This window comes from Dama dama, chromosome 4 (genome assembly GCF_033118175.1).
Source record: "Dama dama isolate Ldn47 chromosome 4, ASM3311817v1, whole genome shotgun sequence".
NCBI classification, from domain to species: domain Eukaryota; kingdom Metazoa; phylum Chordata; class Mammalia; order Artiodactyla; family Cervidae; genus Dama; species Dama dama.
This window is the reverse complement of record NC_083684.1, coordinates 68,095,091-68,110,544: the sequence shown is the minus strand read 5'-3', so window position 1 is coordinate 68,110,544 and position 15,454 is coordinate 68,095,091. Positions and strand designations below refer to the sequence as shown.

At 42.8% G+C, this 15,454-nt stretch overlaps 1 protein-coding gene across 1 annotated transcript; it reads right to left on the bottom strand.

Annotated features, from left to right (window-relative positions):
• Positions 1–8,855: 8,855 nt before the first annotated feature.
• On the bottom strand, positions 8,856–15,213 carry LOC133055212 (cationic amino acid transporter 3-like). The gene is made up of 11 exons (XM_061140640.1): positions 14,841–15,213; positions 14,105–14,263; positions 13,107–13,284; positions 12,791–12,903; positions 12,399–12,621; positions 12,083–12,222; positions 11,879–11,981; positions 10,173–10,369; positions 9,810–9,976; positions 9,434–9,542; positions 8,856–8,977 (listed from the first exon to the last, which is right to left on the bottom strand). The coding sequence occupies exons 1-11, from the start codon at positions 15,211–15,213 to the stop codon at positions 8,856–8,858; spliced, it is 1,884 nt and encodes a 627-aa protein (XP_060996623.1).
• Positions 15,214–15,454: the final 241 nt, after the last annotated feature.

The following is a 15,454-nucleotide window of genomic DNA, read 5'->3' as shown; positions in this document are numbered from 1 at the left end:
CCTAGACATAGTTGAGGAGGCTACAGTCTGCTGAGAAAACAAGATATAAAGCTGTTAAGAATGTCCATCCACCCTTGGCACTGGGGGTCCAACTGTATGGAATATGGAAGTGATGGGGAGCAGGTGGTAAAGGGACACATTGGGCAAGTTCTCCATTTCTGAGATTTGGTTTCTATAATCATAGAGAAGACTTCTAATTTGTCTCAAAGTTACTGGAAAGTTTGCTGGAAAAGAAGTGAGACAGACTGGATTATGTCTCCCCAAATGTGCCCCTTTGACAGGTAAATTGTTTTGAGCTAAAGTTGATTAAGACCCATTAGACTCAGGAGAAGCTCTTTACCTCTCCCTTAACTATTCAAAATAATGCAGATTAGGGGACCTATGCCAGGAAAAGAGCTATTGCCACAGAGAACTTTTTAATCTCAGAAAAACTTACCTGCATGGAATGGGCAAACATTTGTTCACCAGGCACTTGCTCTTCTCATCTTTCTGTGCATGGTCTTCTTCCCATTTGAAGCCCCAGATCCCCACCCCTTTCTCTTTAACTCAGGGGGTCATATAAGCCTCAACTGTCTGGCAGTCTTTGAGCCTCAAAAAATTTTATGGGGCTCCTGTACATTTCAAACTAACTGTTCATCTGTCTTATGTTAACTGAATTGTTAGCTCAGCTGAAGAATCCATAAAGCCAAGTCTTCTGCCCCTACAGAAGCAAAAGCTTCCAACACAGAACCTGTCACACCAAAGGTGCTGAATTGGATAGATAATAATGCTGATTTTTTAATCGAAATCAACCAGTCCTGCTTGTCTGATTTTGCTGAAACTACATTTCATCTTTTTTCTCCTTTCCCCTGCAAAACAGGGCAAATTATCATTATTCCCTCCCCTCTTTGATAGGAGTGAAATGACTCTTTTAGGGGCTTGCTGAGCAGAGTGCTCAGACTCTGCACTTTTCTTCACCAAGGATCCTGAAACCTGGACACTTTCTGTTTCATTGTTTGCAGAGCGACATGGAATAGGAACTCTGCTCTGCGGCAGAATGAGATGACATTTGAGGGAAGGCACAGACTCTAGCCCAGCTCAGTCAAGGCATCAAACTACCATGGCCTCCCAACTGCCTGGAGGGAGGGGGGACTAACCTTCATTCTGAATCAGAAATGACAGGACTGTGTTTCCTGCTACTTTGGGACATGAAATGTCTCCTCACTACACTGCTCTGCAGGGCTAGGCTGACCCAGTGACCACCAGTTATGTGAGGGGGGCTTCCACCAAGTCCAAGTTTAACATTTTGATTAAGAGCAAGCATTCAAAGAGCCAGGAAACTCTGAATAGAACCTGGTTCTGTAAACACTCTGGCACTCTTGAACAAGTCATATACTTCTCTGGACTGTGTTTTCCTCTTCCTTAAATGCTGCTGATGAACCCTTCTGCACTGTGAGTAAGAATGTAAAATGGGGCAGCAGCTATGGATGCAGTATGGTGGATCCTCAAAAATGAAAAATGCATTTACCACATGATCCACTCAAGCCACATTGGGTGTACACCCAAAAGAATTGAAAATAGTGTTCAAACTCATATTTGTACACCTGTGTTCTTTAGCAGCATTATTCACAGTAGCTGAAAGTTGGAAGCAACCCAGATGTCCATCCATGAAGGAATGGATAAACACAATGTGGTCTCTACATACAGTGGAATATTATTCAGACTTAAACAGATAGGAAATTCTTTTTCTCAAATATATTTTATAAATTTATTTTTAATTGGAAGATAATTGCTTTGCACTATTGTGTTGGTTTCTGCCATACATCAGCATGAATCAGCCATAAGTATGCATATGTCCCCTCCCTCTTGAATCTCCCTCCCACCCCCCTACTCCATCCCACCCTTCTAGGTTGTCACAGAGCACCAGGTTGATCTCCCTGCATTACATAGCAAATTTCTACTGGTGATCTATTTTACATATGGTAGTATATACGTTTCAATGCTACTCTCTCAATTCATCCCACCTTCTCCTTCCCCCTCTGTGTCCACAAGTCTGTTGTCTAAAAAAGAGGAAAGTCTGAGGTATGCTATAATGTGGAAGAACACTGAGGACATTATGTTAAGTGATGTAACCCAGGCACAAAAAAGCATGCTATGATTCCATGCCTATGAAGTACTGAGAGGAGTCAACTTCTTAGAGACAAAGTAGAATGGTGGTTTGCCAGGGTCCTGAATGAAGGGTGAAACTGGGAGTTATTGTTAAACGGAGAGCCAGCTTTAGTTTTCTTCTTAGGAAAGAAGAGAAAAAAGATGTGGAAAAAGTTCTTAGTATGGGCTGCACAACAATATAAATATACCTAACAACACTGAACTGTATACTTGAAAATGGTTAAGATGGCAAATTTTAAGCTATACGTAATTTACCACCATATTTAAAAATTACTGCCAATAAGAAGAAATTGAGCCAACTTCCCAAAGTTGCTGGGTTAGCAAACCAATGGTGACTTAATATAAATCACCACACAGCCCTCCTCTGAGGACACCAAAATCCACGGATGCTCAAGATCCTTACAGTCACTGGGGCACCCACAGAGGAGGACCCTGCAGAATCAGAGGGTCAACACTACACAGGAGACTGACATCAGTGGTCCTCACTGTTCCTGTTCCAGGAAATCTTTGATATTGTTTGAGCACCAGTCAAAATATATGAGTCTTAGAATCTCCATGGCCTGATCCAATCCCCTGCATCACCAACTCCCACATAAACCTGACAACTCCCAGTTCCTGTTTTCATCTGGGAAATGGATCTCTCCACCCTCAGTCAGAAGCTCCACTGTGGCATTGCAGAGGTCTCTTTCAGAAGATGTGAACTCAGCACCCACTCTCCTACAGAGAAGGGTGACCTGAGACTTACTGGATCCTTGGAGCAGAGCCTGGAGCACTGGATCAGTCAGGGAGGCTGAGGTTAAGTCATGCAGGCCTGGAGCTGAGACATCTCTAAGGACCAAAGCGGGGAGTCCTGAGCACAGAAGATGGCCCTTACCCCATGTGTTGTTAGGGTGGAGATGAGGCTGGTCGGGTGGGGAGCATCTACAGTATAGCTATCAGCCTTGACCCTTCTGTGGTTACTTTGAGGGAGTGGTTCTGAGAGTTTTTTTTTTTTTAATTTTGTTATTACTCATAACATGATATTGACCAATTTTAACCATCTTTAAGTGTCCAAGAGGACTTCCCTGGTGGTCATACGGTAACATGTCTGACTACAAGGCAGGAGACCTAGGTTTGATCTCTGGGTCGGGAAAATCCCTTGGAGAAGAAACTGGCAACCCACTCCAGTATTCTTTCCTGGACAGAGGAGCCTGGTAGGCTACAGTCCATGGGGTCACAAAGAGTTGGATATGACTGAGCAACTTCACTTTCACTTTCAAGTGTCCATTTCAGTAGAATTAAATACGTTTGCATTTTTTGCAACCAAACTCCAGAACTTTTTTCACCTTGCAAAATATCAACTCTGTACCCATTCAACAACCATCCTGACTTTCTCCTTTCTGAGTTCCTGGCAGTTGTTGTTCTACTTTCTCTAAATCTGAGCACTCCAGGTGCCTCATTTCAGTGTAGTCAACATTATTTATCCCTTCCTGTCAGGCTTATTTTGCTTAGTGGAATGTGTACTAGATTCCTCTATGTTGTAGCATGGGTTATATTCCTGTCCTTTTTAATGCTGAATAATACTCTAGGATATGCACATACCACATGGGCTTAGCGATTTTTGATCAGTGGGCACTTGGTTTGCTTTCATGTTTTAGTTATTGTGAATAATGCTGCTATGAACAAGGATGTAGAAATATCTCTTCCAGAGTGTGCTTTCAATTATTCTGGGCATATCCTCAAGGTAGAATTGCTGGATCATAAAGTTCTAACGTTTTTATATCCTGTGATGGACAGGATGTTCACATATCGAGGAACGGGGAGGTCATTTTGGCTTATCCATGGTTCAGGCTGCACTGTGTGTGAACTAAGACAGTCTGTCCAACTCTCCCAGAACATCTTTAACCCTAAGGTAAAGAACATCTGTTTTGAAGATAAGAACGAATAACTCCCTTCTCATGGCATCCATGTTAACACTCCCTGGAAGATAAGGTTCCCTTCCCAGACACTAGGGTCCTGCTGTCTCACTGTCTATGTACTAAGTCTGTTTCTTTCTTTTTTTTTTTTTTTAAGTCTGTTTCTTTTGAAACTTTAAGGAATACACCCTGTCATGTTAATGTATATACTTTCTTTGGATGAAGTATAAGATTGTGCTTCAATGGAGCAGTTCCCCAGAGCTATCTGAGAGGGTACCCCCAAGCTATAGCCCTCAGTTTGGGTCAAATACACTTTTCCCATTTCTATTGTGTTTCTTGATTACTTCCCTGGACAGTTGAATTCACTGATCAGCAAGGACACCAAAGTAGACAGAGTGTAAAACTAGGGGACCCAGCTCACAGCCTTCCTCCCTCCCAGTAATTAGCTGATTTGTTTTTGGTTGCAGTAGGTCTTTGTTTGTGGGCACTGTCTTTCTCCAGCTGCAGCGAGTGGGGGCTACTCTCTAGGTGTCGTTCACTCTGTAGTTGCATTGTGTGGGCTTATCACTGCAGGTGCTTTAGTCATAGACTGCTGTAACTTAGTCACTAAGACATGTCTGATTCTTTCACGCCCCCATGGACTACAGCCCACCAGGCTGCAATGTCCATAGAATTCTCCAGGCAGTAATATTGAAGTGGGTTGCCATTTCCTCCTCCAAGGGATCTTCCCAACCCGGGGGTCAAACCCACATTTCTTGCACTGACAGGCAGATTCTTTACTGTTGAGGCACCAGGGAAGCCCAATCATAGACATGGCATTAAAATCTAATTTTAACTCCAAGTAGTTTAACAATATTATTTTTCCCAATCAAATACTGTTGTCTCACTTTAATAATTTTTGGTGAATAAAAAGTTCCCCATCTTGGGTCATGTAAATTATTACCTGTATGTGTGATTCTTTGTTATGCAGCTTATGAAATATAACTGAGCACTTATTGTATTCCAGAAGCTGTTTTAGGTGCTACAAAGCAAATGGTAGTCAAAAGTGTGATGGGAGTGAATGTATCTCCCCACTTTCAAACTCATATATTGAAGTTCTAAACCTTAGGACCTTGGAATATGACTCTATTTGGCGGTGAGAGGGTAGCAGGCAAGAAGGTCAGAGGTCTCCAAATAGGCTGAAAGTTTCAGACATTTTTTTATCTCTCTCCTAAGTGGCAGGAGGAAACAAACTACAAGTGTCAGATTCTTCTCCCTTTCTCTATACAAATTTAAAAAGAGGTTTCTTTTAAAATTCTGTGTTGCCATGACAACACCTGGTTCCATCTGAACTTAACTTTTCTCAAACCTTGAGCTAACCAATGCGCTTTTCCTATGGAAATGTTTTTCTTAACTTGAACCATATATTTACCTTAAACTCTGTCTTTCTTCAAGTCAGTTCCAGCTAAGACTCAGAACTGATAATGGCTCATCAAACCAGTATGTTTTACTCACACAATTATTCTCCTATATTAATGAAACTATATATTTGATTGGAAACCTCCCTTTCTTCAAGATTCATGTCAATCATTTTATGGCCCAGGTGACTCACATTGTGCCAATGTTATCTCAAAATGCATTTTGTGAGGGGCCTGGTACCACTCTCTGGGTTTTGACACATTTCCTTTCTCTAATTTGCAGCCTGCTAGTAGCTATATAACTTCCTGGGAAAACTAGCAGGGGGGCACTCTTTCTGCCCCCTTCTGATGACTATGTCAGAAGGTTTGTCTATTTCTTTTATACGTTAAATAGTTTATTATTATTATTAATGGTTTGTTAAAAAACTATATCACACAAAAGCTCTGAGTGATCAAGCCTCGTCACTGGCCTCAGATGGAATTCCTCTCCTCCAGAGGCCAAGAATCCCAGCATCTTTCACGGTTCAGCAACAACCTTTCAGTCACAGGGCCTTAAAGAGATAATGAAGATTATATGAGGTCATCAGGATGGGACCTAAGCCATAAGGAATATAACTAAACTGCTTGTGTGTGTTAGTTGCTCAGTCATGTCTGACTCATTGCAAGCCCATGGACTATAGCTTGTCAGGCTCCTCTGTCCATGGGATTCTCCAGGCAAGAATACTGGAGTGGGTTTCCAATTCTTTCTCCAGAGTATCATCCCAATGCAGGGATCCAATCAGGTCTCTTGCATTGCTGGCAGATTCTTTACTGTTAGGTAGTTATAATAGGAAAAGGAGTCCAGAGTGGTGCTGGCTAAAGGACAAAGGAGGGAAAAGCCGGCAAAAATAGAACAAAGGAAGGTCCAAGGGCTGGAGTGAGAACCTCAGGTAAAACAAACAGCTCTCCTGGCTAGCTGAATTTACAAAGGGCAGGCTCAGAGGGGAGGAGACAAATGTGTAAATAGAGGAGCCACAATTGATCCAGGGGCTTCTCTTCTCTTCAAGTCTTTCGGGTCGGTCTGCCCTCACGCCTCGAGGATGGATTTCCCTTTGCTTTCTAAATAAAACTGAGCTATAACACTGGTCTGTCCGAGGAAATTTACATGGGACTGTAACACTGGTCTGTCAGTTATTTGAAATTTTTGTCGCGACAAGACAGAACCAAGGAAATTACAAACTCCCCTGACATTACCATCTGAGACATCAGGGAAGCCCATATTTCTTATTCCAAGAGGATCTTAGATCAAATTATAAGACAATTAGATATGCTATATTTAGGTCAACAATAAGCCTTAACACATATTATTATACATATATCATATGTACATATTTTATGCATATTAATTATACATATACACATTTAGATATATATATATACATACATACACATGTACAAGCATACGTTATTATATTGTGCTTCACAGATGTTGCACTTTTTTCCAGTTAAAGATTCATGGCAACCCTGGGTTATCAGATGATGATTCACATTTTTTTTTTTTTAGCAATAAAGTGCTTTTAAATTAAGGTATGTACATTTATTTAAGACAGAATGCTATATAGAAGAACATTGAACACATTGCAGTGTAGTGTGAACATAAGTTTTTTTTTTTTCTTTTCTTTTTTTTATTAGTTGGAGGCTAATTACTTCACAACATTTCAGTGGGTTTTGTCATACATTGATATGAATCAGCCATAGATTTACACATATTTACATGCACTGGGAAACCAAAAAATTGTGTGTTTCTCCTTAATGCCAATTCTTTTTACTGTGGTGGTCTGAAATCAAACCAGTAATGTCTCTGAGGCCTGCCTATAGGGTCGTATCATTTAATTATTACAGAAAGTGCACAATTTTTCTTTCCTGGAGAATGGCCCACATTCTGGGTTTGGCTGATTTTGTTTTCAGTTGAAATTGGAAGCTATCCCTCATGTCTGCTATGATCTGGTAGTTGATCTGGAGATTGATTATATTCTGATACAACTTTTCATCAAGACTATGGATGGTGTTCTGTTTTGCCATTACAGCACAGTGGGAAGCACATGATATCTGGTTGTTCCACAATAAGGGAAGAACAAGAGTCGGGTGATTGGTCAACCCCTTCCATCAAAGTTGCACCTGACAGTTTTAGTCTTCATTGTTTCCTAAGCTGGTAATTTCAGTAAAACTTGCAAGATAGTGATTTTTCCAGTTCTGTTAGTCTTTCTCCATCTACTTTTTAATTCACCTAATAATTTTGCTATACATTTTCTTGACCACCATACCCCCTTCACTCTACTGCAGTTGTTCTTTCTCACAAACAATGCTTCATTATTACCAACATCTTCAGTGTCCATAATCTCCATTTCAATCATTCTGTTCTGCAGCAATAACTTTTTTTTTTTTTAAATTATTTATTTTAATTGGAGGCAATTACTTTACAATATTGTAGTGGTTTTTGCCATACATTGACATGAATCAGCTATGGGTATATATGTGTTCCCCATCCTGAACCCCCCTCCCAACTCCCTCCCCATCCCATCCCTCTGGGTCATCCCAGTGCACCAGCCCTGAGCACCCTGTCTCATGCAATAATATTTTAATCTTGTCTCTGCAATTTAACTTTGTTTTAGTTCCACTCAACTGTAACCATTTATCAATCAACCATTACTTCCCATCTTATTGCCCTTCCTCTAGCAATGTGGGTGTTTTGTTTTGTTTGTTTCAATTAAAAGCTTATTCTAATCAGCTCTATTTTAAGGGTGTGTAAGTCTAAGGGTCTTATACAGAAAAGTAATCATTTATACCTTCTTACATGATATCTCAATAAAGTTGGAAAAAAGAATTAAAACGATAATTTCTCTTTACTATTATGAAATGATCCACTTCATCTGTTATTATTTCTCTTTTTCTCAAAATATACTTTGATATTACCATATCTCCCCTAGCCTTCTTGTGTTACTGTTTGCACAATTTATCTGTTTCCTTCCTTTTATGTCCAACACAACTATGTCCTAATATTTAAAGTGCACCTCTCAACACAATATACAGTTACCTGTGTTTCCTTCCAGAAGTGGCAAACTTCTGGCCCAAGAACTTATTTCTCATGTGCCAGGTTAATATTTTATTTCTTCCTCTGGTTGCTGGTTATATTGTTGTACTTTGTGAAAATTCATTTTGGTGCACACTTATGAAGAATGTGCTTTTCTGTATGTATATCATGCTTTGAAAAGTTTACTTAAGAATTTTACAACATAAGAGTCATTTTGTCTGCTGGCAATAAAAACAGGCTTTAAATGCCTATCACCTTCATATTCCATAGAGGCTCACAGTGTCCCTTGAACCAGCAGATCCTCCAGTTCCTGGAAGGATTTCACACAGCATATACTTCCTCTGGTTAAGATGACTCAGTACCAGGGGTGTTTTCATCAAGAGTCTGGAAAGTGGAGGCTGGCAGCTGTTGCCCATTGTTCTCCTCCAGGCTGTGTCGGATCCCATATCCAAAGTATATGGCAAAGCCTAGGAGGGAAATGAGACAGTGAGAAAGGAAAGTAGGCTCTCTCCTCACTTACAAATGCCCAGTGGGTTTCCTATTATGGCATCTGACACAATGTGGGGGGACGGATAGTAGGAAGAGGATTGGGTTCGGTCACTCAACAGCCCTCTTTAGGGCACTTCCCTGGTGGTTCCATGGTTAAGAATCTGCCCACCAATACAGAGGATTCAAGTTCAATTCCTGGTCTGGGAACTAAGATCCCACCTACCTTGGAACAACTAAGCCTGCGCTGAGACCATATGCCAAAACTGAGCAGTTACCTGTAACTACTGAGCCGACATGCTCTGGAGTCTGTGTGTCACAACTAGAGAGAAGCCCACAAACCACAACAAAGAGCCCTCGAGCTGCAACTAAGACCCAATGTGACCAGATAAATAAATATTAACAAAGATCCCTCTTTTTCATAGAAAACCACTCACCAATCACATTCCAGATGCCAAGTTGGACCCAGATCCCAGAGGTCATCTGCATCATCAAGTAAACATTCACAAAGATGCTCACCAGTGGGAGGACAGGCAGAGCAGGGACCTGTGGGCCAAGTCAGTTCATCCCTGAACACACCTCAGATGTCTGAAAGGGAGACCCCACTGTGGTGGGAAGACTCCAGCCCAATTTCAGCTGTGTGTTCAGTGTCTACTTAGATTGGGTGTGTAAAGGAGTAAGTGTGGATCAGGGAAAGGTCCATTGGTTTTAGCAACACCCCTTCTTCCCTGGTCCAGCAAAGGATGTTTAGATCTAAACCACACAGACCTCCTTCACTCAAGGTGGACACTTTGGGCATATGAGGTCACCTACCCTGAACGTAAGAGGAGAGGGGTCCTGAGGCTGCCTCCAGATGATGACCGTGACCCCAGTGATCAGCAGCAGCAACAGCACAGCCACTGTTGTGTACACAGGGTCTCCAGAGAACACATATCTGGACCCCTGAGCCAGTATCACAGTCAGGATCATCAGCAGGAGAACTGCAAGGGTCAAGGAGAAGAACAGGCTGGACTCCAGAAGACCAAGACGTCAGGATCTTGGGCCACACCCCTCCCCAAGCTGCCCATATCAAGAAGGGACATCATATCTCCAAGACACCTCAACAGCCAAAGACACAGTTTCCCACTCTATCTTGCCAATTTCAGAATATGACCGATGAGAAATCCCACTGCTCACCAAGCAGTAAGGCACATCCATAGACAATTTGGCCAGATTTCCGGGTGGGGTTGGTGCTAATAGGGTCATACAGACTCTTTAGAATCCTTGAGATTCCTGCTTCAGGTACAGATTCCAAAGGACTTGCTTCACGTTCAGAAATCTCAATTTCATTTTCTGTTTTCTCCTTCTTGCTTAAATTCTGTTCTGGTTGGTACCTGAATTAGAGGTATTAAAGCTGTATTATTAGATTGGAACAAAAGTAATTGTGGTTTTTACATTGTTGAAATTTACCATTTGATATTGAAATACATTCTAAATAAATTTGGCTATATTATACAACATTTTAATGCACATTATGGGTTTTATTTATTTATTTATTTTTGCTAGTGACATCATTTGCTGTTTATTTTATATTTATTTTAGACTATGGAAATGATGTTAGACAAAAAGCAAATTTGAGTGATTTTCTATTTGAGTTCGAAATAGGTCATAAAGCAGCAGAGACAATTTGCAACATCTACAACACATTTGGCCCAGGAACTGCTATTGAATGTATAATGCAGTGGTGGTTCAAGAAATTTTGCAAAGGAGACAAGAGACCTGAAGAAGAAGAGCACAGTGGCTGTCCACTGGAAATTGACAACAACCAACTGAGAGCCCCTTGGACTGCAAGGAGATCCAACCAGTCCATCCTAAAGGAGATCAGTCCTGGGTGTTCATTGGAAGGACTGATGTTGAAGCTGAAACTCCAATACTTTGGCCACCTGATACGAAGAGCTGACTCATTTGAAAAGACCCTGATGCTGGGAAAGATTGAGGGAAGGAAGAGAAGGGGATGACAGAGGATGAGATGGTTGGATGTCATCATTGACTCAATGGACATGGGTTTGGGTGAACTGCGGGAGTTGGTGCTGGACAGGGAGGCCTGGCATGCTGCAGTTCATGGGATCACAGAGAGTCAGACACGACTGAGCAACTGAACTGAACTGAACTGAATTGAGAACCATCATCAAAGCGGATCCTCTTCCAACTACATGAGAAGTTGTTGAAGAACTCAACATTGACCCTTCTATGGTCATTCAGCATTTGAAGAAAATTGGAAAGGTGAAAAAGCTTGATAAGTGGGTGCCTCATGAGCTGACTGAAAATTTTTTAAAAATTGTCATTTTGAAGTTTCACCTTCTCTATCAATGTAACAACAACAATGAACCATTTCTTGATCAGATTGTGACATGTGATGAAAAGTGGATTTTATATGACAACTGGTGATGACCAGCTCAGTAGTTGGACTGACAAGAAGTTCCAAAGCACTTGCATCAAAAGAAACATCATGATCACTGTTTGATGGTCTGCTGCTGGTCTGATCCACTACAGCTTTCTGAATCCTGGTGAAACCATTACATCTGAGAAGTGTGCTCAGCAAATCAATGAGATGCACTGAAATCTGCAATGCCTGCAGCCAGCATTGGTCAACAGAAAGGATCCAATTCTTCCCCATGACAATTTTAAACTCCATTTAAAATTCACGGTCCAAAACTGTAATTACATTTGCACCAACCTAAAAACATCAGCCCCTAGTCTCTCAACATAGATGGTCCCACCAACTTTTTTTCTGCCTTAAGCCCGTGGAGCATTTAGAAAGTGGCATGAATATAGAAGACGATCGCCTCCCCCATCAATCCCCACAGGTCAAGACCCCCAGTCAAGGTGTAGCAGAGTCTCACCTGAGGACGAGAACAGAAATCACCACGAAGGAGTAAGCAAGCAGGGTCCCAATTGCCATGAGGTCCACAAGGTTACTGAACTCTAAGAGTAATGCTGTGACCCCTAGGATGAGGGTACAAACAAGGTGTGGGGAGAGAATGAGAAACCACTGGAAACATACAAGTTAAAGACATTGATCAAAGGAACGAGTTTTGTTCACTCACCTGCAAGAGTTCCAGAAGCCAAGATGGCCATGATGGGAGTGTGTGTACGGGGATGGATCTGGGCAAGTCCTTGGAAAAGGAGCCTGTCATCTGCCATTGCGTACGTCACTCGAGACATGGAGAACATGGTACCCAGGAGGCTGGAAGAGAAGATGGAAGTGTAGGTGAGAACATGGAGAAATAGGACAGACCAAAGTTTCTCCTCCCTAGTCTACCTGAGGTGGAGTAAGATGTCTCTTCATCTTGTCTCTCAAATAACAAGGGATGGGATACCTGAACATCTGATGGTAGATGGAGAGAAAACTTTGACACTCACCTGGATGAAAGAGCACAGAAGGTGCCAACAACCACGACATATCTGGCAGGGCCCCACCCAACATGGAGAAAAGCCTGTGGCAAGGGGCTCTCAGGATGAATCTGGTAGTAGGGCACCATGAGGGTGAGTGCCGCTGAGACACCAAAATACGCCACAAAGCAGATAAAGAGTGAGACCACGATGCTGAAGGGGATGGACCGCTGGGGATCCTGGGCTTCTCCCCCTGCAAGATGGGAGGAAGTACTGGGTCAGTAAACATGCCAGGGTGAAAGCACAAAATCAAATTTCCTCCTCCATGTTCAAAAGCAGACTATTCTTCTCCCAATCCCTACGTCTCAGGGCGGCCCAACCTGTGCCCAAACCCCTGATGGGAAGCACAATGATCATGTTACCTGTAGTGGCAATGGCATCAAACCCAACAAACCCGAAGAAGCATGTTGCTGCTCCCTGGAAAATCCCATCAAAACCAAAAGGTGCAAACCCTCCAGAACCCGGAGGGCCCAAGCTATGATGAGAAAAGGAATGAGGAAGAACATGGGTGAGGTGAGTTCATCCATCCCTACTGGACTCATCCCTTCACACCACAAGTACTGGCCTCTAGGGCCCCCATCACTTAGATCCATCAGCCCAGGTCTCTTTAGTTCCCATCTTATTCTCAGCTCCATACCATCTGACATGCATTACTGTGGACAAGGGTACCCTCCTAACCTAGAGGAGTCATTGGATCCAGCTGCAGCCAATGTGTAGTCCTGTTCTGTGAGCTGCCAGTTGTGCAGGTCTCCCTTAATGAAGCCAGAGAGGATGATGAAGCTGAGAACCAAAATGTTTATGCCTGTGAACCATTTGTTGACCAGTGCTGACTCACGGGCTCCCAGAACCAGTATTCCTGTGGGAGAGATGGAATATAAGACATTCAAGGTAACCAAATCCATAGACACAGAAAGCAGACTAGTGGTTGCTGTGGGTTGAGGGTTGTAGAGGGTGGGAGTGGACAGATGGACAGTGTGTACAGGGTTTCCTTTAGGGGTGATGCACCTGTTTGGAACTAGATGGAGGTGATGGTTGTACAACATTGTGAATGTACTAAGTGCCACTGAATTATACACTTTAAGATGGTTAATTTCTTACTGTGGCCAGTATCACATGATACAAGGATCAAATCACCATAGGGTCCACCTTAAACTTATAAAATGTTGTCTGTCAATTATGTCTCAATAAAGCTGGGAACAATTGTGAAACAGTTAATTTGAGGCTAGATGAATGTCCTCTCAATCAAAAAAAAAAAAAAAAAAGAAGTTTTATCTCAGTGCAGAAGAAGAAAGTTGTCATTTGAAGTCAATGATTCTGAGCTGGGAAAATTTTATCTCCCAAGGGAATTTTGGGGATGTCTAGAGACACTCCAGTTGTCACAATTTTGGATATGGGCTTCACAATTGTCTCATAAATAAAGGACACTCAATCATCAGACAATGACTTAAAAAAAAAAAAAAAAACCTACAAGGCACAAGACAGTCCCTCAGACTAAAGAATGTTCCTATCAAGAATGTCAGTAGTGGGAAACGATGGTCTGTCTTGCTTTCCTGTCTATCATATCACAAATCCTTTCCAGTACTAATTCCCTCACCATTCTGCCACCCCAAGCCTTTCCCACCTCAGAGTCCCTCCCACTCCCCTCTCTTCCCATCCTATCTTTGACCCCATCTCACCCATCATCACCAGCACCACACCCAGAGCAAGAAAGTCAGGATACTTGGCCAGGAAAGAGGGCACGTGCAGTGGGAAAGTTCCTCTTAACGCCTGAGACATGTGGTTCCCAATCAGGCTGTCGAAGGTGGAGCTCCAGGCTCTGGCTACACTTGCAATGGCTGCAGGTGCAGAAGAAGAAAGATTCACGAACAGACTTTAATTGAATCCCTACCATGTGCCATGGGATGTATGTCATGGAGGGGAGCAGACAAAGTAATTAATCTCAAATAGTTTCATTTCACAGGATAGGGAGAGAAGACATAGCTGATTCACAAAACAGGTCATCTGCTCAGTGTGTTAGGAGGACATCAGTGTTTTGCAAGAAAAGATAACAGGAAATTGGGACCAGGAGTGTTGGAAGGTAAGAATTGAAATTTTAAGCTGAAGTGTAAAGAAAACTTCCATAAAGCCAACAGCTGAGCAAAGGCTTCAATATGATGAAGGGATGAGCCTGTGGGTCATGTGTCCCTCTCACCCACTCACTCCCTACAGTTCCCTTTACTCTGGGTTCCTAATCCATCATTGAAGGAAGGAATAGACCTGGGTATAATGAAGTTGTGTCTTTTTCCTGCCACTGTTACCCACTTCCCCTGCAAAGTGGACAATGAAGTTCTCATGAATGAGTTGAAGACCCTAATCCCCCCTCCTGGTTTCCTCATCTTAATTCCCACAACTTTCCCCTCCCCATCATCTCACTGATGGCGTAGGACAGTAAGAGGTTCCAGCCAGTGACGAAGGCACACAGTTCTCCCACGGTGACATAGCTGTAGAGATATGCAGAACCGGACCCAGGTGCTCGGGCCCCAAACTCAGCGTAGCAGAGCCCGGACAGTACAGAAGACAGGGCGGCCACCAAGAAGCAGATGACAATCGCTGGTCCAGCTTTGTTCCTGGTCACTTCTCCAGGCAGGATGTACACGCCGGCTCCCAGGGTGATGCCCACACCGAAGGCCACCAGGTCGAGGGGTTTTAGACAACGTGACATGCGGCCCTCGGACCCCTCCCTCGGCTTGAGCGGCCGCCTGCGGACCAGCTTCTGACTACATTGACGGAGATCCTGACATCGCATCCTAGATGGAGTTGTGGATCTGTGATCTGCTGAGAAAACAAGACACCAAACCATCAAGCATGTCCATCCAGCACTGGGCCTGGCACACAGTCGCTGCTTAATTGTTACGACTTGGGTGTTAAGAATCATGACAGTTTTTTCCTTTTTCTCTTTTTGTTTGCCAAGCTCACAGCTTGCAGGACCTTAGTTCCCTGACCAGGGCTTGAACCTGGGCCATGGCAGTGAAAGCCTGGAATTCTAA